The following is a 26,378-nucleotide window of genomic DNA, read 5'->3' as shown; positions in this document are numbered from 1 at the left end:
AGAACATACAAATGCCAGGCAGGTACCCAGACAGGCTCAGGTGGAGCCAGGAGTCTGGAGCAGCAATTCTGTGAGTCTCAGTCGCAGTGAACACAAAGGGGAGAGTTCATTTTTTCTTGGTCACAGTAATACATCAAGGGGATAACCTGCAACAGTGTCAGTGAAATGACACCTCCAAGCAGGAAGGGGCTGTAGAGATCAGTTAGGCTCGCCTCCTCTGTGTGGCTGTGAAAGGAACGCAAAGGCCCGTGGTGGGGCTCCTTCCTCTCCAGCTCTTCACCCAGAAAACAAAATGACCACAGGCAAAACCTGCCTATGTAATACACACAGGTGATTATCCCCCTTACAAGAGAACCCGAATCTGATTTTCATACACCACAGCATTGAACAGACCTCTTTTTATTTATAGTAAAAATACAGAAACGTGAGAGAACATTAGCATCAAACACGCTGTCATCCTTAGAAGGGGCTCGTAACTTTGAAGTAGTATGTCATTAGCCAAGATTTTTAAAGTTATTTTGTGTTTATTGAAATTTGAAACAAACTAGCAAAGTACCTCCAAAATAAAGATTACCAAAGTAAACTAGGGAAGTATGTCCAAAATAAAGACGACCAAAAGGTAGTCAGCCTGAGGACATTAGTTGTCTATTGTTGTTGGAACACATTACCACAGACTTAGCGACCTAAACGCCACACGTGTGCGATCCTACAGTCCTGCAGGTTAGAGGTCCGACACGGGTTCCACAGGGCTGAGATCAAAGTGCTGTCAAGGCCGCGTTCCCTTCTGCAGGCTCTAGGGGAGGGTCCACTCCCCGGCCTTCTCCAGCTTCCGGGGGCCGCCCCCACTCTCCGGCGCGTGGCTGCTTCCTGTAACCGCAGTAACGTCCTTCCTGTGCCTGGTGCCAGTCACAGAGCCAGTGCTGCTGCGCCTGACAGCTCCTCCCCACCTCACATTTCCCTCCGACTGACACTCTCCCAAGTGCCTCTCTACCTTTAAGGACCCCTGTGATTACATTGGGCCCACCTGGAGCACGCAGACTACTCTCCCTAGTTCAAGGTCAATGGATTAGTACCTTAATTCCACCTGCAACCTTACTCTCCTTTGCTGTTGAACCCAACGGTATTCACAGGTCTGGGGGTTAGGATGCAGACACTTGGCGGGGGTGGGGTGGGGAGTGTGAGGCTACTTACCACACGTTAAATACACATGTAAATACACATTAAATACGCCAGTTTAACAGTTTTGTGACAGTTCAGTAATTGTCATTTAATTGACTCAATCTACAGAATGTATCTTTTTAATTTATATAAAACCTATTAAACTGGTCAGAAGCAATATTAAACAGGCCAGAGCAAAAAACATAAAGAGATATAAAACAAACTGTACAACCTCACAGAGTAGTGGCTATGTGTGTATGTGTTTATATGTATATCTAAAACTATACCTGTATGTGTGTGAGTGTAAACACCACACACATACACATACACACAATTTTAAAGTTAATCAAACGATCCTGGAAAGTCGAAATACCATAGAGACTCCTGGGAAGGTAATGCTTTATAAAATAAGGGCATGTTTTTGCAGATCCCAAAATCAGCCAAAGACAAGATTCTTAAGAACAGCAAGGTTACAGACAAATTCTTTCTTTCCCTTTAGTCCTTTTCCCCTACTTGTTTTCTTCCCGCTTTTTTTCCTGTTGTTCAAAATAAACATTCTTGTGCTCTTAAAGGCCTGCTGCGTGTGAAATGACCAGAGCCCTTAGGAACAAGGTCAAACCAGCAACCCACAAATACATTAGTGCAGCTGCTCTAGAGGAAATCGCGGAAGACAAAGGGAAGGCACTTGAGTTTGCATCCAGTGTACCTGTAATCCCAGAGAGGAAGCTCCCCATTCCTTCAGTGGCAGCAGCACTAGCTCTGGTCTTTGAGAAACATCTCGTGTGAGCACTGTCACTGGCGAGAGCTGGTGCCTGGTCCAGCCGGACTTAAAAGACAGGAATGTGGTAGTGGCGGTCATTCTCGGTCAGCAGGGAGATCTCCGGCCACTCCCTGAGCGACTCCTCTGGGTAGCAGACTTCAAAGTCTCGGGAATTAAACTTGAACAGTCTGAACACTTTTATCTTCACTTCAAGGGAGTATCCAAGTATAAACATATCAATCTGGGGAAGAGATGAAAGAGGTCACAAATACACATTTCCAAATTGCTGCCTCCCACCAGCAGACAGAGAGTGTTCCTCTGCAGCTGGGTCACAGACTTGCTGACAGACCCACACGTGAACCACGGGGCGGGCACAGAGCTGGGAGCCAGCGTCCACCCCAGGGAAGGCGGGCACGAGCGGGGGGCACCTCTGGACGCGAGTGTGAAGCAAGTACAGGGAGAGCTATTTGAAAAAGAAACTAATAAAAAATAAATGCTCACAATAAAAATTACTCTTTTCCAACTAGTTATTTGTTTTAAATCAATGTTTATTGAAATGTCAGATAAGTCTGAGCACCTCTTAGGAAAGCAAAGCAAAACAAAACTCCTTTCCTGTGGGGATACAAAAGCATTGTGTGGATTTTAAATTTTTCAGTGATTTCTATTTATCTGCAGTAAGTAACCACATGCTTTCCCAAATGTTATCTCATTTCCCAACTGGGTGACCTGAGTGGGTCCTTATTCTCCTGGGCAACCCCTGTTGTGGGAGGAGCCGTTCCCACCTGAGAGGCAGCATGAAGGTCAGAAAGGCTCGGGCACTGCTGCTCACCGGCCACAGGGCTGCGATGACGCAGCGACCGGCACGGCCCGAAGGCTTAGCACGCTTCCCTTCCTCACTGGAGGGCCAGCGATCCCCAGCCCCCACCTCTCTGCAGCTGGGTTTATCACTGCTGGACGTTAGCCCCACACCCCTCTGTGCTCAAGCGTTACCACCATCGTCCTTCACTAAACACACACGAATCTTCTGCCCCGTGTACCTGCTCAAGTCCACACGTGTCGCCTACAGAATTCAGGTGATTCATCATGAAGCTCAAAGGATCGGAGGAGGTCTCCCTGGTGAACAGGAGCCGGAAAGGACTGGGAATGGCCTTCTTAGTCTTCATTTGTTCATAGACCTCAGTGACTTGGTAGAGCATGATGAACTTCAGAGCTTCGTACAGTTTATATTCCAGTAGAGCATCAGAGAAAAGGCTGTTGCACATACTCCCTCTCTTGTGATAATCCTTAATCCCACTGAATTCAGTCCACTAAAAACACAGATGTAGAAGTGACACTCAGAAGGGTCAGGGGAATACGTACACCACTGCGTAATTTTTAAACCACTTATAAAACAAACCAGAGATTAACAGAGGGGAGTGGAACTTTAACTTTTCATTTTATATCTTTAGACATTGATTTTTTTAACCCGAAGTATTACTTTTACAGTAACAAACTAGTTTCAATGAAATTTTTTTTTTTTTTTCAAAAAACCACCACGTATAAAGGTAAAATACTAAACAAGTCAGTTTCCTAAAACTACCTCTCGGGTGGCTGGGTTACACAAGGGATGCTCCAGAGACAAACAGTGCTGACTGGTGTTCTTCACCAGTCACTGTGCCAGGGCACAGTTTAAAGCACTCCACCTGTGTTCACTCACTGAGTCCTCACAATAGCCGTACCGGCCAAATACTATTTGAATTCCAGTGTTACAGATCAGAAAGACGCGGCAGAAAAATGTACTCTTTCCCAGGGAAGGTTCATTTCAACAATCTAAAACCTATGTCTTTATTAAAAGGCAGGAAAAACTCTTAGTCAAATCATAACATGTGAGCTGTCCCTGAGTTACTAATAGCCCAGAAAAGCATTTCTGAGTGACCTGTCTGGATCCCGCACCATATTTTTCCGGGGAAACACAGGTACATGATTGTCAAGGTTTCCTGGCCAGCCCACAAAAGCCCCCTTAACCCATTAACAGGCCTAACAACAATCACCTAGAACGTGGCTCTTGTTCATGACTTGGAAGGAGAAGGGATAGGAAAGGAGACGGTTGGTTCCTGGAAGAGTTTTTCTGCCCACACTTCCTCCTTACAGGACAGGAAGTGACAGGCCTGACAGGAGAGGCAGCGGTTACGCGTTGGATGCGTGATTTCATGCCTAGTCTTTCCCCCCAGACACTCACCTGTGTTTTCAGTAATTCCACACATTTGCGTAATTTTCCAAACACATTTGAACCTGTATACTTCTCAGGACCAAAACTGTATTGCTGGATCCAATTACAACCTTGTGAAAAGAGCAGTTTTTCAGGAAGCTTGAAAAGGAAGTAGATGCCAACAGTGATCAGTGTCTCAACATGTCTTACACACAGTCTGGAATATGTCACAGCAGATAATCTTATCTCATTCGGCACTCTTCACTTTAAAAGACTATAACAGCAGTTAAGTAACAACATGTAGTCTTTTTTTAGATTTCTGGATTAAGTGATTTGGATCATCCTCTTAATTCACAATTTCACAATGGAGGAAAACCTAAATAAAAATTATGTCTACAAAAACAATTTATCTTTTTGAATAAAACACTTCCCAGACTTCCTAGATATATCTCTTTAGAAATTGTTTTTAACCCGACAGCGTTACAGTAACATACAGTACATACAGTACAGTGTGTTACAGTAACATAGTACATCGGGAAGCACGTGGGTTTTAGAAGGGTACACTTTGGGGTTCAAACCTGGTTCTGTCACTCCCCTGCTGAGAGGTTACTCAACCCCTCAGCCTCATCCTCCACTGTAAATCAAGGACAGTGCTATCCACTGTGCAGGACTCTTGCTGGGATTAAATACAATCATGGAATACATGAGAATCTGATCCGCCATGGGCATCTGATGCATTTCCCCACCTGGCCAAGCCTGTGGAGCCCAGGGCCTCTGTAGCACTGTCTGTCCTCAGCAACCAGCAGCAGGGCTGGCACACAGCATACACTTGACAATTGCTAGATGAAACTAAACTGCCAATAGAAACAATTCTAAGTAAAAGATGCCAAGGAATTAGAACGTGTGTAGTTATATATATACATACATATGTATGCATATACTTGATATTTCTTTGCTCCTCCATCCTTAAGTGTGCATCTGTGGTTAGGCATACTACATTCGAATAAAAATTAAGGTCACAAATCAAAAATATACTGCCTAGCTGTACACCAGAAATTACCACAACATTGTAAACCAACTATAGAGTTCAATAAAAAGAAATTTTTTTAATGTGCTGCCTTATTAAGAAAATGAAAAAACAAGGCACAGACTGGGAGAAAATGTTTGCAAATGACTTATCTGATAAAGCATTTGTATTCAGAATAACTCTCTCAAAACAATCAATTAAAAAAGAAAAAAGAACCCAATAAAAATGGTAAAAAGATCTGAACAGAGACTTCTCCAGGAAGATAACATGGATGGCAAATAAGCACATGGAAAGATGCTCAGCATTGTTACCCATTAGGGAAACATAAACTAAAAGCACAGTGAGACAAATGCACCCCTATTAGAATGGCTAAAAAAACAAACAAAAACCCTAGGATGCGGAGCAACTGGAAAGCAGACATTATTGGTGGGAATGCAAAATGCCAGAGCCACTCTGGAAAACCGTTTGGCAGGTTCTTAAAAGTTAAACATAAACCTATCATATAATCTAGCAGGTATTTACCCAAAAGGAATGAAAACTTATGTTCATACAAGTCCTGAATGGGAATATTTATAACAGCCTCATCCATAACTATCAAAAACTGGAAGCAATCCAGACACCTTTCAAATGGGTAAACAAAATGTGCTACATTCATACTAAGGAACACCACTCAACAACATAAAGACTGAAGTACAAATTCACAGAACAACACGGATGAGCTATAAATGCATTTTGCTAACTGAAAGGCAGATTCCAAAGGCCACACACTGGATAATTGCATTTAGACGACAGGCTGGAAAAGGCAAAACTAGGGGGACAGAAGACATGTCAGTGGCTGCCCGGGGCTGGGGGTGAGAGGAGCACTGACAGTCAAGGGGTACAAGGGCATCTCTGGGGTGGGGGTTACACTGTGTGCATTTGTCAACACTCAGGTAACCACATGGTAGAAAGGTAATTTCAGTAGACCACCTTACTTACAAAGGACAGATGCCCTTCTCAAGAAAAAAATGCCAGCATTAACAACAAACAAAACTGAGTGCAGCTATCTTTCTGAGATGACTTATTTGCAAACTGACACGTGAGACAGAGGACTGGGCTAAAGCACCTTCAGTCTCATGGCGCCCTGTGCACCGAGCCACCCACAGAAGACCCGGAGCATCTGGGCTGCGGTGCCCATCAGTGGGACTTTCCCCAAGTTTCTGTGTGAGGACGTACCTTCACAATGTCCTTTTCTTTCATCCAGGATGGAAAAGAGAGGCCCTGGCTGAAGATCTGAAATAACACCGACCTTAGCGCATCGTAGTTGTCTCTTCTGACTTGGCGAACACATTTGATCCGCCGCCGCCAGAACAGCTCCTCATACGCCTATCGGCACAAAAAAGAAAAAGTTGTTTTTCATACCACTGGATAAGAGACTAGAGAAAGTGAATTCACTGCAACTTCAGCAAGGTCTTTCTGCCAAGCAAAGTGGACAGCAGAAACAAAACAAGTATAAATTATGAACGTGACCCCGTGCAACTTTAAAGTGACTTTTGTGCAAATAGAGTCCGTGCCATGCTGTTTCAGTTAATAAATCCCTGGAAGCGCAGAGTTAGGGAATGTCATTTTGGGGAGATGATGGCAGTGAAGAATACTAGTATATACTTTTAAGACCATGCTAAAGAATCATTTAAATAATGTTTTGTTTTGTTTTGGCTTTTGCTAGTGACAAGGTTGGACAGCACTGCTGGGAGTATTTACCAAGACTGGTCCAATGGGAAGTTCTAAATTCCTCAAAACATCTCATGTCAAAGTGCCTGAGCCCTTCCAGGGCCGAAGTCTCCACTGCACGTGCAGATGTTTAAAAGGCCTGGCCGGGGGAGGGCTGAATAGAGTACAACGCTCAAGTGTCCTGAAATCACAGACCTAATCTACCCAAGTCCTCGAAGGCACTGGCTCAGGGGAGAGGCCCGAAGGCCACGTCTAGCAGCTGTTTAGTTTTGATTAGAAGCCACTGTTGTTCCTGGCGCCACACGTGGTACTAGCTGATCTTGGGTAAAACGGAGTGGAACACGTGTTTCCTGGGTTTTACACACAAAACTCTCCATCCTCCGCGAGCTGTGTAAACAGACACACCTTCCTCATCAGCCTGGCACGGGGCGTCTCTCCTTTCCATTCTCTTGCACAATAACTGAGTAAATCAACTTCCGCCTCCACGCTGAGGTTCCCTGAACCAAATCAAAAATACAGGGTGGTGAACTTTCCCTTTCCTCTCCCTTCCCAAACCCTCTCTGCACCTTAAAAATAAGGAAACGTAGGCAAGAGAATATTTACTTTTGAATTTTCTCTGCAGATATCCAATCCACCTGAAAGATAAAGGGAACGATAGTGTCAAAATTCTGTTTTGATAGCAAGGGTATTTGTGAAATTTAAAGAGGATATGACCACGTACCATTTCAGCCGGCGCCCTAAATATAAATGCAGCCTTCTGAAGTAGCAGAGGGCAGCCGCCAGCAGGGAGACGGCCAGTGTCACGGAGCCCTTTGCTACCCTCCACGCGGCATCTAAGGCTTGGCTGGTGACTAGTGTCCAGGAGTGAACTTGGTCATTTCCTACAAAAATTTAATAATAATAATAATAATGAAAAACACATAACAATTACACAAGTCTGCTTTGTTTATAGGGAAAAACAAGACACATTGGATAGTTTTTACCTGCAAAATATCTATCATTGACTTATATAATCATTATATTATCATAATATTAATATATAGTATCAATAGTATTTTAAAGCATTCAAAAATTCAGTCTAAAAATTAAGGAAATGCCTACTTGTCTCATAATCAGTGTCATATATAAGAATATCTTTGTTCCTCAAAACTCAAGAGGAATAGGGGACATAAAGAGCATGGGTTTCAGCATCCCTCAGACCCAAATTTAAAACCCGTTTTTCCTTATGCAGAAGTGACTGTGGGACACCTAACTTCTTTTACCCTGAACTGTCTTGATTAATATGAGAGTAAAAATACTGATCTCACTAGGGGAAGACAGAATGAAATTATTTAAGAACCAGCCCCATACACCTTGCATTGTGTAGAAAATCTGTTAAATCCAAGCATGATCAAGGATTCTGCCTGGCACCCAGCCTGCAGGAGTCCACCACACCAGGGGGCCTCCACCCCGCCGCCACCCACTTCTTTCCACATTGCTATCCTTCTGTCATTATGGGCCATGACATGTGGTGTCACCTTAACACAGACGACGAGACTCAGACGGCAGGCACAGGGGCAGCAATCCCAAAAAGTGGGCCATGTAGCAGAGTCATGGGCAGAGCTAGGTGTGCTCCTTACAGGCACACTGTGACTCCCGATGTGACAACAGAGAAAGTTCAGGAGGGACAGGGCAAACTGCACACTTGCAATATTTTACTATGTGCGGAAGGGTCCGAATGATACTACGTTTAGCATGTAAAAGCGCTGATGTACAAATGAGGAGGAGAACTTCTGAACAGTGGCCAAACCTCCTAGGGTTCATTGCGAAACAGTTCCCTCCCCTCCGCGGCCCACGGTTTAGTAAACTTCCAGTAATTAACTGCAGTGAAAGCCTCACGGATTCGGACGCTACCATTTGAGCATTTTTGATTGGATGGATATTTGATATGCATATCTCAATAAAGTTGATATACATTCTCAAGAAAGAAACAGATATACTCTCCATTGAGAAAGAACTTACCAGCAAATAAAAATATACATATTTACAGTTACTTAAAAGGACATTTTCAAAAGCAGGCGCTTACCTGTTTAGGACAAATGATTAGCAATTATACATTTACTCCTACCTAGGTATTTAGGAGACATTTTTAAGTGAACTGTTGAAAAATGTAAGCTATCATGCCTTTACACTTCTAATTTAGACTTTTATTAATTCAGACTGATTTCCTAACTTTGAAAACCCTGAATTTTCAAAGCTAGGAAATGGACTATATTACACAACATTTTACAGTTTGTGTTTTCTCTTCACACAAATTGGACACCTTTCCATGTCATTACATTAGATCTACATTATTCTTTTTAACAAATGTGTAATATTTCAGTATAAAAATAGATCATCACATAGGACATAAAGCATTTGGGTCGTTTCCCGTTTTTCACTCTTACAAACATTGCTGAGACCAACATTCTCCTCCAACAGTCCTTGTGGACTCACGGTAGCTTTCACACTTAGCATGATTTCTAGAAGAGGAAACTCTGGGTCAAAGCATGTGCACATTTCCAGTTGTGACAGATATTGCCAAAGTGCCTTCCAAAGCAAACTGTCAGTCAACATTCCTGCCACATGCACTGGAGCCTCTGTTTTCCGAAACCCCAGTCCAGGTCGTGGCTTCTCACTGTGGTAACATGTCCACATCTCTTCTTCTGTGAAGAGCCTTTCAGAGCATCTGCCTGCTTCCCGCTGCGCTGCCCTCATTTTTGTGCAGATTTGGAGGGCTTGCCGTGACAGGGACAGGCGGCTGCCCTTCTGGGGGGCCCTGCTCTAACTTGTCACAGACTCCAGCCAACATGCTGCATTCTTAAAAGATACTGCCCAGCCCCTTGGGGCATTTGATTTGAGATCCCTGAAATGGGGCCTTCTTCTGAGCATGAGGCCTCTTGGCAGCTGCCTGGGGCTTCCACGGGGACCCACTGCAGATTTTGGTCTCCTAACTCCTACACATGCACACACACACACACGCACACACTTCCCTAGCCTATAGCCCTTGAAATTAAACCCCGCCTCCAACCCAAGGAAGGGAGATAGAATCACTTATCAGAAAATGACATGTGAGGGCTCACCACCCCCTCCCCACGCAGACCTAGACTAACTCCCTCCACTCAACACTCCCACAGGTATCGGTCAAGTATCTCAAGCCGAGACGAGCCAGGGAGCATGTGGCGGGGGCAGGGGTGGGTATCGGGGAGCCTCCTGGAGGCAGGACTCAGGAAGCCACACGAGAGCGGGCTCACAGACAAGCCCGTGGTGCTCGTGTAATCTAGCATGAACACATGGCCAGGAGTGGGGCTTCTAAGTCAAAGGAGAGGAAGCAGAATGTTTCAGTAGGAAAAAGCATGACCTCACTGATCATTAAAGGAGCTACGATTTGAGCTTTTGCTCTGTGCCAGACCCTGTGCTAAGTGTTTTATGGGAATTGTCTGCTGGGGTCCTGCAAACGCTGTTGTGGTGTGAGGGACGTCCGCCCTTGCGTGTGTACTGTATACACGGGGTGGGTGACCCCACCGCCCCAGGCTTCTGTTCCTTAACCGCAGAGGGAAGTGTGCGGCCCAGCACTGGGTAAACGGGGAGGACTCCTCTCACTGTGGTTCCCCTAGTGACACGGAGTCACTGCAGCATCTGCCTCTGCTGTGACAGTTGCAGGAAACGCTGGAGAAGTGGGAGCTCGCCATCGGGCCCACGGCAAGCGCCCAGCCCAGGTCCACCATTATCTCATCACCCTTACTGCACAGCCCAGGACAGCGCGAGGGAGAGCAAGATTAAATAAACCTCAGAGCCAGTGCTCTGGCACGGGCACGTGACATGGGAGCCACACCGCCTCACGCGCCTGTCCCGCCTTGGAGTGGCGTGAATCGCACATCAGCTCTGCTGCAGCAAGTGGAATTCAGACTTTAAAAAGGGAATTGTAAAACGGCCTCCTGGGTGTGTCAGTAACTGGATTACAATTCAGAACAACAGACACAGAGGAGAGCACCAGCAGCGAGGCGCTGAGCAAGACTGTCGTGGCTGCAGTTCTGATGATCTCCTGAGTCAAATCTCATTTCCCCAGAAGCAGCTGGGAGGGAATAAAATCTTCCATGTCAGCGTCTTCACGGGTCCCATCCTCCGCCAGCCTTCCAAGGAGCGGCCACCACCGCCCACCTGACTTCACTCTGCCCACCAGGGAGCGGGCCTGGGGGTGCCCACTGGGCTAACAGGACAGGAGGGGAGACTCCACCAGCAGGGATTCGGTCCTGGAGAGTAAACGGGAGCGAGAACAAGAGCAAGAGATTGGGGGGGGGGCAATGAAGAGGCAGAAAACAAGCATTGCCAGGAATTACAGGTTTGATCCTCTTTCGTGCTTGTCAAGACACAAAAATGAAATTTCTTTTTAATAGTTTGGGACGGGCCCACTTGACTGGTGGGTGCAATGAGGCACCAGATGGGCCCAGGGCATTTCTGTGGCACTGGGAAGTGGATTAACTGGGTCTCCTGCACCCTCCGGTCATCAGCAGTGAAGCCTGCCAAGGCCCCAACCTGTACAATCAGACGTAACACTTGAGGAGCTCACATGTCCCTGAAGCTGGCAGCGTGGCGACCTGACCCTGAAGTCGCGTATGTGACCGCCTGGACTGTACACGGCAGGTGGGACCACTGACTACAACTGGGAAAAAAAAAGCCACTGTGTTTTTGTGGTAAAACTCTACTTAGAATTTTTTCCGTTCTCTAAAATTTACCAAAACTGAAATAATTCAAACATTAAAACAGGAAACCAAAAAGAAAAAAAAAACCCTGAAAACAAAACTTAAAAGACGCTGAAGAGCCGGAAACCGAGTGATGACGCCGACAGCACTTCTCCCCGGAGCCTCGTGGAGGCGGGTGGCCTCTGGGATGGGAACGTGGTGATGCTCTGGGTCCAGAGAGCCCGCCCTCCCCACCTGCCCATCCCACCAGCAGCCAGCCACAGGGCTCGGTCCACTTCCTCCCAGTTTACTCCCAGCGCCACCCCAGCACGTGGCCCTTCCTCTCTACCCACATCTGCACTGCCCTGGGGTTCTGTGCTGCCCCCGCCACCTGTGTGCGGCCCACGGACTTTCTCCCAAAGCAGAGGGGGTAGATCAAGATCCACTGAGTAGGCCTCGGAAGGGGAAGCTAGGCCCGAGCTAAAGACGGAAAAGGCCATTTAATCTTGATGTCTGAGCTAGCAGAGGGGGGAAGACACATCACATGGTAAAATCACCCTCTTAAAAACTTCAAGATGAGAGCTTCACAGCGGAGGCGTGGGGAGGGTGGCCCGCCCAGAGGGCATGGCAGCTCTGCGCACCGTCCTACACACCTCACCCCGTGCACCTCTTCCATCTGGCTATTCCTGACTTACATCTCTTTATAATAAACTGGTAATCTAGTGAAAACAAAATAAAAATCAAAACCACTTTAAAGTGAAAAATACTACATTGAATTTAATAAACACAACAGATATTTCTCTTGGCTGCAATGCCATATTCTGGCTAACTAGCAAGAAATGGGAGAGTAGGGGGTTAAGAGAGAGACTGAGGGGTTAGGATGCAAACAGGGTGAGGGGGTGGGAGGGGCAGCCAGCCCGGAATGGCCGAGCACACCTCTGTGGCAGGCTGGGGCACTGCTGAGAGATGTCAACTGAGACCACCAGGTACAGTGGACCAGGAGGCCCAGGAAGCCCCTCCTCCCTCCTGCCCCTTGCCCTCTGGTTCCACTACCTCTTCCCACCCTGGACTGGGCGCCACGCCAGGTTGGCAGGCAGTGAAGTGAGAAGACACAGGCCTTGGCTCCAGGGAGCTCACGGTCTGGTGGCACGATGCCCTCCGGTCAGGAAGGGCTACCGGGCAGCGTGTCCAGGCCCACAGGTTAGCACAGCCTTGGGGCAGGCTCTGGCCAGGACACAGAGTAACACCAGGCCAGGCCCCGTGCGCTGGATGCTCAGGTGGGCCATCTCTCCTGGAGGTGAGTTCTGAGAAACTCAGGCTCGAGGATAAAGCAAACTATGCTGCATTGGTCCAAGCACTTCAGCCAAGCAATATGCACACAGAATGATGAACACAGAGAACAGATCCTGCGAGGCCGTCAAGCTTCTGAATAATTTAGAGCACGGGGAGACTGCGAGACGTTCTGAAAGTCAGCATAGCACAATGAAAAGACTCTTGCAAAACCATAGGTGAGGTGGTTGCTTTTGTATCCACTATGGGGGAAATATTCAGAACACATATCCTTTTAACCAGTCTTTGAAATGGTGAGGTCAAAAGACTTTCTACGCTTCTGTATTTCAGGTATTAATCCTGCTCAGCACAGGAACAACGGGCTCCCACCTCACAATGTGTGCAGCAACCCACAACTACAAGATCAGTATCACTGAGGAAGAGAACCACCAGCGGGAAAGCTTTTTATCTTGAGAGTCATGACCAGCGAGACACCCAATGGTAGCCCCGTCATGCAACCAACTGAACAGTGCTCCTCGCACAATCCCACAGGCCTGGGCACGCGTCCCCCAAGGCTGTTGCCAGCCAAGAGTCAGCAAAAGCAGCAGGGAACTGCTCCTTGCCAAATGCTGGCAGGACTGTGTGCGTGTTTTTCATAAGATCATGGCTCGGGGTTTTTTCATGTACTGGGCACATCTTGAGGCATGTTCAATGCAACCCACCACTTTAATTTTCGAACTGTGTGGAGCAGGTTTAAAACCAACCCAGCTACAAAAACACAAAAGCTGTAGGTGGAATGAGTGTCCATCGGAGAGCAAGCTGTAATTCCTTCTCCGGGGAGTCCCAAAACTCCAGGTCACTTTATCCAGCCTGGCAGGCGCCCTGGCCCTGGCCTGGTGGGGACAGCAGACTGGCAGAACAAGCCCAGGACTCTATTTTCCAGCTGCAGAACCGCAGACAAATCACTTGGCCTCAATGATCCCCAAAGTCTTCCCAATGGCGCAGACCCACAGTGATGACAGAGGGCTGGACCGCTGAAAAGCAAACACTATAAGCCCTGAGCGTGCTCGTGATCACACAGGCACTATGCACCAGCCAGCTCTCGGCGGGGTCCCAGCCGCCATCTGCCTCCATCACGTCATGACATGTGTCTCCACATGTCTCAGGGTGGGCCTCGCCCTCGGGTGGGAGTCCCTTTCCTTTTCGTTATGTCTCCCTCTCTGTCGGTCAAATCTATCATTATTCTCTGACTACAGATGAAGCTGTTCCAGTGGGCCAGGCACTGGGCCAAGAGCTGGTGCCACAGCGGTGGCCGCACTGATTCACACATGGAGGGACTGTCCTAGTGTGTCTGGAGCATGACAAGGCAGCGCTCCCGAGGACAAGGGGTAACGTGGGGACCTGACCTGGACCGGAGTCCGGGGAGGCTTCCCCAAGGATGTGAGGCAGGGCGGAGACCCAGAGCGCAGACGGGAAAAGGAGGGGGCCCGCAAGGCTCAGGGTAGCAGGGCCTCTAGATCCCCTTAGAGATGCTGATGTCAGACTGAGGAACAAGGAAAGGCCTCGCCAGGTTTTAAGCAAAAGGCTAGTGTGACCAGATCTGTCACCACAACTTTTTTTTTTTAATTCCCCTTTTATTTCAGACTTGTAAGTCGCAGCACCAGGACCAATGATCACCAGCTGCCCAGGTACCAAAAAACTACGCTTCCGAAGTCTCTTGCTGTGGATTCCACAGGAAGAGCACACAGGTGCTTCATATGTCGCCATAACTTGAATTGTTACTCCCCGGGGTCACGAGGAACACCTCCAATTCCTCTTCCACGCAATAACCTTTTAGATCTTTCACAGAATCACAGGATGCTTTGGGCTGAAGGAGCTGGAATCCTGCTTGTTCTCCGAGGCCTGATTCACACCAGCCCCTCAGCAGAACAAATCTGTCCCCAGATTCACCCTCTGCACACCATGCGCACTGCAGGTCGTTTCCAGTTCGGGGTATTCACAACTGTGTCCCCTACTGGCCAGAAGCCCCTCTGAGATGAAAGCTGAACCTCAGTTCACTGTGGACCTGGCCACCTGATGGGCTGTCACATGCACACTGCATCTTTAAAGCCCAGGGAAACGAGCAGAAGCCTGAACTTGAACCCACATATTCTAACTCAAGGTCAGTGCCCTTTGAATTAACTACACAACTGCCTTCCCTGAGTAACTGTTCCAAGAATTCAAAACAATTAATAAGCACAAACTCAGAAGGCAGCTGTCACTTCCACCATGACTTTCTCTTCCAGATCAAACACTCCCCGTTCCTTCCACCAGTCCTCACATGACATGGTTTGGCCAGGGGGTCCCTTCATCAGCTCCATCACTTCCTGGGACCCACTCCACACGGAAGGGAGAACGCAGGTCAGAACACAATGTCCTGAGTGTGACCCAACCCGGAGAGAATTCAACAACATGACCACTTCTTCATTCTCCTTTGGGAGTCAGCAAGTTCTCTGCACAGGGTCAGAAAGTATGTACTTTAGGCATCTCCAGCCATCTGGTCTCTGTCCCAGCTACTCATATCTGCCCCGACAGAGTGACAGCAGCCATCAGACAATACACAGCAGGGCAGTGTTCCAAGAAAACATTTTTATGGACACTGAAATTTGAATTTCACGTAAGTTTTACATGTCAGCAAATAGTGGTCGTCTTCTGATTTTTTTCCAACCATTAAAAAATGTAAAAAGCATTCATAGGTTGTAGGCCATATAAAAACTGAGCTGGACGGATTCGGCCCATGTACCGAGATGGACAAACCTTGTTCTAGATGGTGCATTCAAATTGATGCTGCCTGTGATTGTATTTGTATTGACTGGCTGAGAAATAAAAAAGCCATCAGCTCACGTGCAGCCTGCCGTCAGCCTGAAGCCCTTTAGGCCAGTTGCTGGGGTGCGTCTCCCCATTTGCTGAATTGGAGGGGGCAGGCAATTTCATCCTGCTCTCCTCAAACCTCCAGATGGAAGAACCTTCCTGGAGACCTGGCACTGGCCTCCACCCACCTCTCTCCCTCCTTACTCCTTCCAGAGGGAGCCTTATCTGATGGCAGGTGTCAGAGCATCTGCTCAACTTGGCCCCCTCCTCTCCTCCCCGCTCTGCCTGCCGGCAGGGAGGTGCCCTGGGGCGGCTGTCTCTGTGGGAGAGAGGCCTGACCTTTCAGGGGTGAGTGCGGTGCAGGCACCACTAACAAGCCCATCTGGCCACACAACTAAGACATAATGGGTTTTATTACCGAGCTGACATTTAAAAAGTCCCTGACTCCTGTGTCCACCTTTCAGTTATTTCAGAACCTGGGAAGGGAAGCAAGGGGTTACCCAGCTCATGTGCACAAGTTCTGCGCTGACACACATCCCTGCTAAATGTCACATTACCGGACTCGCCTTACTGCCGCGAGCTGCCATGGCTTTCGTGATGCACTGTCCGTCTCTTAACTCTTAGACCTTTAAAGATTAAGCTTGTTTTCCACATCCCAACACAAATCATTTGTAAACATGTGACCCAGAGAGAACTAAAGGTAACTCTGAGGCAAGCCACGCTTCACTTTCGCCCCGCAGTGATTTTTCCATAATGAGTCTTTTGGCCTCTGTTGCTAATGGTTACTAATCCTTCTAATTGGCTTCCCTCCTCCAAAGCCATTTTCCACTCTGAAGCCAGCAGTGTGTTTGCTGTTTTGTTTTGTTTTGTTTTGCTTTTTACATTCAATGGATGTGTCATCTTTTATTTAAAAATCTTTCTGGCTTTTCTCACTTGTAGGAGAGACCCGCATCCCGGTGGCCAGGGACATGGGCTGGAAGGGCCCCTAAACCAGCGTAAGAGGCACAGATGCACCACCTATTGCACCGTCCCAGCCAGAGGCCTCGGAGAGCTGGTTCTCCAGGAACCAGGAACCGGCCTCACCTTGTAACCCCAGCCACCGAGGGAACCCACTGAGGAGTCGGGATGGGCCCCCTGCGGCGGGCAGCCCAGGGCAGGCCTCCCGCCCTCCTCCCCCAGCCTCATCCTCTCCCTCCTCTCACAGACCCATCTACCTTCTCCTGGTGCTTTAGATCCACTCTCCTAAAAAGAAACCAGTGGCTTCAAAACAAACTCGTCAAACATTACAGAGCATTGTGCTCGATGTCTGTGGACTGGCAACATCACTGCCACCTGGGCACTCAGAGATACAGATCCTTGGGCCCCACGGAAGCAGAATCCCGGATCCACAAGAGCCCCAGCGATTCACGCACACACGCAGGTCTGAGAGGCGCTGCTCCGGAGCAGAGGAGCACACTTGTCCGGGCTCCTCCTTTGGATTTTCTGATTTATTGGCCTGCGGCCCAGAGCCCCGTCTTTTTTCTAAGCTCCCAGGTGATGCCAGTGTATCCCCGGTGCTGAGAATCACTGCTCTGAAGTCAAGGCTTCCTCCAGCCGTGGCTGTTGGTTACATTACACTCAGATACATTATCACACGTCAATTAATTTCCACGATTACCGTTAAGAGAAATCATGCCAGATAAGGAAGCGTCTCACTGGTCATGTAACCCAGCTACAAGGAAGTGCTCCCTGTGTTCTGAACTCTTTCCCTCTGGCCAGGGTGAGGGATGACTTTTACTGGTCAATTGCTGTTTTTCTACGGCTGGGAGCTATGCCTACCTAACAAGGAACTTTGCTGAAATTAATAATAAAGGAACCCAACTGTTAATGTGAACTCCAAGGACTCTCCCAGTTTTAGCACTGAAAGTCCCTCATCCGAGGACATCCTGGGTCCCACGCAAACCGGGATGGGTGGTCGCCCTACCTCCAGGGCCCCCCACAGCCTGACCCTGATTCTTCCCTGTCTCTTACCTCTTCCTCTCGCTCCAAGGAGACGGGCCGCCTTCAGTTCCTCCAGCAGGGCTCACTCCTGCCTCTCGCCAGCCTCTGCCCCTGCTTTTCCCTTGTCTGGAATACTCCTCACTCTACTGATTCTCAGGCTCTCAGCTCAAATGTCACTTCCTGCGGCAAAGCTTCCCCAACCCAATCCTAACCCCCAGGCTTGATCGAATCCCGGTTATGCTCCCTCACAGCACAGGGTGTCCTTTTCCTTCACAGCACTTATCACAGTTTATTCAACGGTGTTTGTTTGATTAGTGTCTGTTTCCCTGAGTAGGTAAAGGTCTTAAGGACTGAAATTGTGTCTGTTTTTTCTCTGCTTTTTGGTGCCGAGGCACATAGTAGACAGCTAATACATTTTTTTAAATTTATTTTATTTTACTTTTTTGGGGGAAGGGAGGTAACTAGGTTTATTTTTATTTATTTTTAGAGGAGGTACTGGGGATCGAACCCAGGACCTCCTGCATGCTAAGCATGTGAAATATTTGTTGAATAAATAAAATGAATCGGTGTAGTCAGGACCCAGTCCATGTGTCTCCACGGCAGACACTGCCCACTTCCCCCAGTATCTGTTCTGTCTTCTTCCACAGAAACAGAATCCTGACTTTCAGCTGGATACATCGTTACTCAGAATAAAAGCCACTTTCCACCCTCCCTACTTGCTGGCCACAGCCATGTGAGTGACTTCCCAGTAAGAAGTGTTATGTGTAGTTTTCAAAAGGCTTTGTTGAGAGGGGTGTGGACTCCTTGCCCTTCCTCCTCCTTACCAGCTGGAATGTAAGTGTGATGACAGACGTTCAGCAGCCATCTTGGATCAGGAAGTAACTGTGGGCATGAAAACCACGCACAGTGGAAACCAAGAGGAAGGAGCCCGGATCTCTGATACTCTGGAGCCCATTGCAGCCCTGCAGAGCCACCTCTGAGCTTTGCCATGAGAGGAGTAAACTCGATTCACTTATCTGGAGTTGTTCTTTTATTCCACCATACCTAATCTTACCTAAGAGCCTCTATCTTGCTGGTCCCTTCTGACTTTTAACACGAAGGTCAGAAACAATGAGCCATCAGGGTGTTTTCCTTTTCCCTAATTACACCCAGGTAAATATAAAGCAGGGGGTGAGGCTGTAAGGCGGTCACCTAGAGGCATGGTTTCCAGGTAGTGGAATGAGCAGGCACCAGGGATTCAGGAACTCCCAGTCTGGTCCTAAAGAGCCCAGCAGCTCTGGACCTCAGCTTCCTCCCTTATAAACCAATACAAGGAGGCCAGGCCATTAACCACCATTTTCCCTCCACCCTCCAAAGGCCTCTTTATGTTAACGTGTTTCAAAGTTATGTTGGTGGAATGGTCACATTGGGGCACAAGGCACAGGGTTTTACGTAGTTGTGAAATAACTGAAGTTAAAGTAAACCAAAGCATTACTCAAAACTTGCACCACAGGAAAGATGTCCTGAGCGTGTGCAGAAGATACAGGATATCCTGACAGACGCCAGCAAATACGCCAACCCTCAGATGTGTGTGCTGAGTTCTCAGATCTACTACACCAGCTGACCTGAAAGCAGAGTTTTGATAAAGAGCCTCTTCCACAAGGGATTCTGTGGAGGTGACCAGTTTAAAAATGACAGCAAGAGAAAAAAAAAAAAAGGAAGGTTGAGAAGCCTGGAGGGGGAGGGGGAGGGGAGGGAGAACTATAGCATCACGTGTTCCAGGCTCCAAACTGTGAACCAATGAAGCACATGTGGGAGAAGATGCTGGAATATCACTGCATGAGGAACGAACAGTGCAAGGTAGGTCTACAAGCGGTGGTTATACCAGTCCTCTGTCATGACAATCAGCTGAGTACCCAAAACTGAGTTTAACAAATATCTTCAAGCAACAAAATAGAGGGATACACCATGGATAAAACTGACCTAAAAAACTCTCAGTTCAAGTGAGTTTTCTCTCTCCTACAGATTTCAGAGGAAGGAACCCCTACACCCAAGCCTTGCCCTGCTTCAGGTGCAAAATTGAGGGGCCCAACACTTGTATTAATAGTTCCATGGGCTATGTTTGCATTTCAAGGTGAGCAGCCAGCCTGAGCTGTGACCTGAACTCCAAGTTCATTTGTTAAGTGCCAAGTAAAATGACAATGAGCTGATCTCGCTGCTGACATGGGTGGCATCCAGCCCTTCACATCTGGATGTGACCGGTGACCCTGCTCACCCCCTGCCACCCATGGGGGTCATCTCTCCCTCCACCCTCTTCCCTCCACCCCAATCCTATCAGCTGCTCTGCTTCCTCCCCAGCATTCCCACCTGTCCTGGCCGGCCACCCTGGGGACACGGGGCACTCAGGTTTCTTGTCGTTTTAGAGATCGCACAGCAACGTTCAGGCCTCCTTGTCACAGTTCAACCCATCGACCCCCCGAGGCACCTGGTGTTACTCTAAGACCCAGGAAAGGGTGTTTCTTTTCACCAGGCAAGAAATTCAGTCCACTTCTCTTCAACTCGGGAGACTAAATGCTCCAGGGAACCCTCTCTGCGCCAACTTAGGGGAGAGACACACAGGGTTCAGGTCACATTCCCGACCAGCTTCCCCAACCAGCTCCCTGCCCACCTCCACTTCTGGGCCACTCAGGAACTGGTGTGTGCCCCCGAGGCTCCCCAAACCTAGAGGGAGCAGGGGCTCATGCCCATGGTAATGGGCACAAGAGAGGGCAGGATACTTTTTTTTTTTTCAGAGTGAAAAAGACAGCTATATTTGATTTACAATTAACAAGATTTACAAAAAGGGTTGAGGATGGTCTTGGGCTCCTGGCTCCCCACCCCAGGCCTGGGCGACGCCTCCAGGACAGCCTGTCTGACCAGCTGAGACTAGGACCTCCAGTCTGCTAGGTCCCTTCTGGCTGTTCCGGCCTCGACATCTGAAGTCCAGCTTGATCTCTGAGGCAGGGCCCGCGGCACGGAGGCCCCCCACCCCCAGAGTGCGGGCGCCCGCAGGCCAGGCGAGGTGGGGAAGGCATCTTACCGCTCTGGGGGCCGCAGTAACTGGGCACCCCCCTCCCAAGAGACCAAGCCCAGGGATCTGAGGCAGCCGCTGCCACTTGGGGGAAGGGGGCTGAGATTCTGCTTCTCCCTGAATTGGGACATGACTCTCTGGAGAAACCGATTTACAATTGCATTATCACTCCCTCTGCCAGAACACAAACCCTAATTAATATTCCTTAAAAATCAGTAACAGAGCAAGCAGAAAAAGAGCTAACAAAGTGTGTTAAATTATTATCTATCATCCAACAACTCCACACAGGCTCAGAGTCACATGGTTAAATCAACAATAAAAGACTTACTATTAAATTCTTAATTCAGAGATTCATTGAGTGTAGCATTTTCCATGCCACGGTTTCTGGGATTTTTGTTTATTATCTGGGAATCCCAGCAACAGTATTAACAGACAACACTCCTTAGTCTCCTAGAAATGAACAGAAACATTTTATTATCCTCATATTTTAAACCTGATAGCACCTGTCTATTCTGGCTCAATTAACTGAAAAAAACAGAAAAAAATGGAGTAAGACTACAACAAAAGATCACTGCAAAAATGAGTGTGTAAACAAAAACTTTTCCCTATTGATTCATTGTAAAGTGACATTTAAATGTTCTTCCATCAAATTAATTACAAACCAACAAATGTGTATACAACTTCAGTTCTGAGAACAGACTGTCCTAAATAACTCAACATTTACCAGAGGATTCAAGTGGACAGGACAGAAAGGTCAAATACACTAGTCCATTAACTCCTCTAAGGTACATAAGAGACTTAAAAACCACATATAAAGAACAACATACGAAGTTTTAGCTCGATAATAATGACTTTTTCAAAATCTCTCTTCTCATGTACACCAGACCTGTGAATTATCCTGAGCAACAACAGTGGTTTGAAAATAACCCAGCCTAACTTTAGAACAGCTTAAATGTGATGAGGTAACCTTGGAAACCAAGTGCTCCCAGGTACGAGCCTGAACTGTTGCAGGGGACAGAAGCAGGCGGGTGGTTAAGAACCTGCTGTGGGTGAAGGCACGCTGCCAGGGCTTGAATCCTGGCCACCACCTACTAGCTGGAAACTTTGAGCAAATTCCATGACCATTCCAGTGTTGCAGGCTGGTGGCTATAAAGTTACATCAGACTATCTAAGGACAGTGTTTCCGCGTCCAGCTCATGAAGAGAACACAAATCCCCACTGTGACTGTGGCAGGGCCAGCCCTGGGGGCTGCAGACACACGGGCCAGCACCCGCCCAGGCCAACAAGCCAGGTAAAAGCTCATTTTCAAATTTAATTTTTAAAAAATGTGATTGTGCCAATCAAGAATTTCTACTTGACTAAAACATATGGAACCAAAATTTACATTTTATTTGGCATTTAATCCATCTCACAGAAATGTAAGCATAGAAGTATAAAAGTTGTACAAGCAGGCTGGCGAAAAATATCAGCTGTGAGCCGTTTGGTTTTAAGCAGTTCTATTGTGGGCATGTGTTTTTAATTGCAGTGTTTGTTTTCTTTTTCCTAAGCCCTCAAATTATTTTTTAAAGAAGGGAAAACATTTCTCTCTAAGGTTACAACTGTCACACAAAGCACCGCAGCTGCTCACACTTCTCCTCTGTGGCCACCCTGGCCACTGCCAGCGCCCACTGCTCGGGGGTCGGCTCCTGAGAGCAAAGGCCTTGAAGGCCCCGGGTCCAGCGTAAGCTCAGTTCTCAGCACCCCTCTGCAGGCGGCGTGGAGGAGGGAAGGTGTGTGCCCCACAATCCTCATCACCCCATCTGTTGCCCATCCTCTGGTAAAACACAGAAGCGCCCACCAGGTAAATTCACCTGCCTGCACAGGAGAGTACCTGTGATTACCAAGGGAACAGGCCAAAGACTGCGATGGGGGCATCAGAAACACCTGCTTCAGACATAAAGTCATCACCCTTGAATGGCTTTGCAATACCGGAATCCACAATATTGAGGAATTCACAGTTTAATTAACAGAACAGTCTAGGTAGGAAGCGGGGGGTCTTATACAAGTTTGTATGCGACTCAGTTCATAAAATGGGGCTAAAAAGAACAACTACCTTATAGTGGAAGGTAATGACAATCATAAGGATAGCAGCTAACCTTTGAGTGCTTCCCATGGGTCACGCATGGTTCTAAGCCCTTTGCATGTAATAAACAGAGACAGCAGCACTTGAAAATATCAGTCATTACTACTCTCTCTAAACTTTTTGTTTAGTATTAGATTCTTTTCCCCAAAAAAAATTTTAGCCAGAACAGCATATAAAACAGAAAAAATAAAATAAAAAAGAAAGCAAGAAAAACCAAAGAGAGCTGCTCCATGTCTAGCTGGAGTGGGGGACCCAGCTGTTGGGTCCCGCATCCCACACTGGGCATTCCTGTCCCCTAAGCCAGCTCCTGGGGACCACGTGGAGTCCTGAAGGTCTTGAGAACATGGCTGAAACCTCGCAGCCTTGTTTCTACCCTCTCACCTACTGAACAAATGGAGATGGACAGTGAGGAGAAACCACAGCAGCACCTGAGCCAATCAGAACAGTTAACAACCCTGCAGGTGGCCAGAGGCAGAAGGAGTCACAAGGAGTGTGGGGTGCACATTCTCCTCAAATTTGCCAGACTGCGGGCGGTAGGCTGAGATTGGTGAGCTTACTCGGGTCTTCCCGGCTCCTCCTGTCTTCTCAGGGGTCTGAGGCCCTGCACCAACTGGCCTTCTGTGCCTCTTCTCGGTCTAATCGTCTGATTCTGACATTGTCTTTCCCACAATATTGTGCACAAATGGTTAGTTCAAGATTCCCCATATCTAAATATTTCAAGAGAAATAGCAAAAATGGCTACCAAAAAATGCTTTCCATCCCTACCCGTTCTGTGGGTTTTCTTCTGCTCTTGTCTGTTTTTTATTGTCAAATGTTAGTTGTTAACATTCGCTGTTAATCTCAAAAGTGAATCATGGTCTCTTATCAAAAGACTTGGGGGTAGGTTAAAAAACCTGTCCCCATCCCAGCTTTGGCAACTGGTTTTAAAACTTTTTTTTAGCGAAGAAGGGAAACTATGCTCCTAAGTCCTTGGAGGTTATGTTTTGGAGAAAAAACTTTTCCATAGCCTGATCTTTGAATCACATTCTTCCACTGCCGCACGCCAACTGCAGTGCCCATAGGCTGCAGCTGAGGAAAGAATTCTCTCTGCGCTCACAGTGCTGGCACACCTTGAACTTGGTGAATCGGAAGGAAAAATTCCTGGGGATTACATTAAGCCCAGAGTAGACACCTTTCCGCCTCCCAAACCAGCTTTTTCCAGCTGTGCCCACTTCCAACTGTGCTTTCTCTGCCAAAATAAGGCAGGGAGAAGGGAAGAAAGTCACATAATAAAAAGTTCAGATGAATACACCCACAGGAAATATTTGGCTAATTCTATAATAATGGAAGGTGCAGAAAGATTGAAAAATGAGTTCATTCTCCAAACTTGTGAGAGTGGGAGGTACGTGAATTTCTAGACTGGGAAGGGTCTTGAGGATCAGCCAGCCCGATGGCCTCAATCTGTGGACAAGGACCCAGAAGTCCGTAGCTGTGGTGGATTCTAGGCACACAGTCCTGGGCAGAACAATGTCTAGAACTTGGGTCCTGACTCAAGTGCTGTTTTCCACCACACCCAACAGCTTGCTACGTGAAGCAAAAGTTGGGACCAAGAACCCCAATTAATAAGTAGTCCTAGCAACTTCCTATAAACCCTGCAGTATCTAGAGCCCTAACTCTGTGAACAGGCATGCTCCCAAAATTCACTGGTGGGCTCTCACCCCTGGGGTGGCCTCCAGGGAAATACAGAGCCAGGAATATCCTGAAAACTGAGAAGCAGCCATGTTCATCTTCCTCAGACCTGGGACGGAAAGGATGGGAAGGAAAACACCCTTTACTTGTGCAGTGAGGGCTCAGCTCCCGCCGCCGAGGACGAAGACTCTGCGACACAGGTGCTGCGCCCGCGACCTCAGCGACCTGGGCCATACTCTGTTGCTACTCTTGTCTCTGGTGACATTTCTGTTTCAAAAGCCCGATTTTCTCTGCTGCTCATCGAGTCTCGATTGCTGCGAAGGTGTGGGCCACATCCTCTGCCAGCAAAGTGCGAAACCCGTCTACTTCCCTCCGACAACAATCGAGCTCCTGGAGGGGACACCGAGAAGGGGACACCGCCGCTCCTGGGCGCCAGGGCCCGACCCCAACCACTGCCTGTGTCCCCCACCCCACCGCACCCCAGACGGCAGGAAGGGCTTTCTCTTTCCAGGAACCTGTCTGCTCTGCCTCAGCGGGTCGCTTGCCGCCTCTCCCGGAACAGCTCTGCCTCCCGAGGCTGTAGTGCCTTATTGAGATGTGACCTCCACCCCCGACGGCCCCCCAAACCCTGCAGGTGGTGTGTGTGGGAGCAGCCCGCTCAGGTCAGGGGCGCACCTGGATCCTCGCGCGCCCCGGAGCTCCCACCCCTCGTAGCGCGGGCATCGCCCTGGGCTGCGCCGACGGCCGGCGGAGGAGACCGCCCCCCAGCCCCGCCCGGCCCAGGGCCCACCTGCGGCGGGGACGCGAGACCGCTCCCGCTCCTGCTCCTGCTGAGGGCTCCTCCGCGCCGCCATGCCGGCCGCGTGCTGCCGACGGGCGCAGAGCCTCGGCCAGTGGGTCTGTCAGACGCGGCGGCCGCCCGCCGGCGCCGCGGCTCGCTTCCCCGAGGCAGGCGGGCGCGGGAGGGACGGGGTGCAGACCGCAGTCTGTGCTCCCGCCCCGGGCGGGAGCTGACTGACCTGCCGGGTCGCCAATGGGAGGGCGCGACTAGGAGGGGCGGGGCCAAGAGGGCGGGGTCTGGTGGAATGGGCGGGGCTTCCGCGCCCTCTGTGTTTTGAGACCCGGGTGCTCGGAGACGCTGGTTGCTCCGCTGAGGCGCGGGAAGCTTCTGGTGGGATGCAAGCGCGGCCTCTTGGAAAATTCTGGGAATTCCATCAGGACGGATCCCGCACCTCCCTCACATCGAAGGCCCATTGAGTGGGAAGGAAAGAAACCTGGTGGATGGCATGATGTGGGAGAGGGGACTGGTCCCTTTTCCCTCCCCTGGCAAGATGACAGGATTCCCTTCCCTGGCCCGTACCGCTGATGGGTCACTGCTTTGGGAGGGCGAGACTGGAATCCAGCTGTTGGCCCAGGGCCCGGTCCACTAGATTGGGCAAATTTTCTGATCTTTATTTCCCTCCGCGGTCAGCAGAACGGGGTTATACTTACTTAGAACACAGTTTACTTAAGGAGCGGTTATTGACAAAATTATAATCATCTGATAAAGTGGTTTATCAAAAGGAAAAAACCAAGGAAATAGCAAACAGTAAAAATAAATAGTCCAACAATAAAAAGGCACTTCCGGCAAGGTTCTTTCACCCACTATTGTCTAGTCAGAGGGCCCTTTTTTCCAGAAGAACAAGGAAGAAAATTAAAATCCTGGTGAACACTTCCTCTCCCACAGTTCCAGAGACAGATTTGCATGTAGCATGTCTTTGGCACCTTTTAAAAAATTCCATAGCTAAAGGAAGATGTGGAAAGCACCCTGGAATTGTAGGTGGCTCCAGTATACTTAGAGCATATCTACAAGAAATCACACCCCCTCTTTTCTGAGTCTCAGAGTAAATGTTTAGAG

At 48.5% G+C, this 26,378-nt stretch overlaps 1 protein-coding gene across 1 annotated transcript; it reads right to left on the bottom strand.

Annotated features, from left to right (window-relative positions):
* Nucleotides 1-383: 383 nt before the first annotated feature.
* On the bottom strand, nucleotides 384-25,478 carry OTULINL (OTU deubiquitinase with linear linkage specificity like). Its single transcript, XM_074356375.1, has 8 exons — nucleotides 25,272-25,478; nucleotides 7,565-7,724; nucleotides 7,447-7,478; nucleotides 7,249-7,340; nucleotides 6,349-6,498; nucleotides 4,137-4,265; nucleotides 2,956-3,225; nucleotides 384-2,159 (listed from the first exon to the last, which is right to left on the bottom strand). The coding sequence occupies exons 1-8, from the start codon at nucleotides 25,333-25,335 to the stop codon at nucleotides 1,986-1,988; spliced, it is 1,071 nt and encodes a 356-aa protein (XP_074212476.1). The 5' UTR covers nucleotides 25,336-25,478; the 3' UTR covers nucleotides 384-1,985.
* Between the last annotated feature and the right edge of the window lie 900 nt (nucleotides 25,479-26,378).

The sequence above is a fragment of the Camelus bactrianus genome, chromosome 3, assembly GCF_048773025.1.
Source record: "Camelus bactrianus isolate YW-2024 breed Bactrian camel chromosome 3, ASM4877302v1, whole genome shotgun sequence".
Taxonomy (NCBI): Eukaryota; Metazoa; Chordata; class Mammalia; order Artiodactyla; family Camelidae; genus Camelus; species Camelus bactrianus.
The sequence above is the reverse complement of the archived record's forward strand: the minus strand, read 5'-3'. Positions and strand labels throughout refer to the sequence as shown.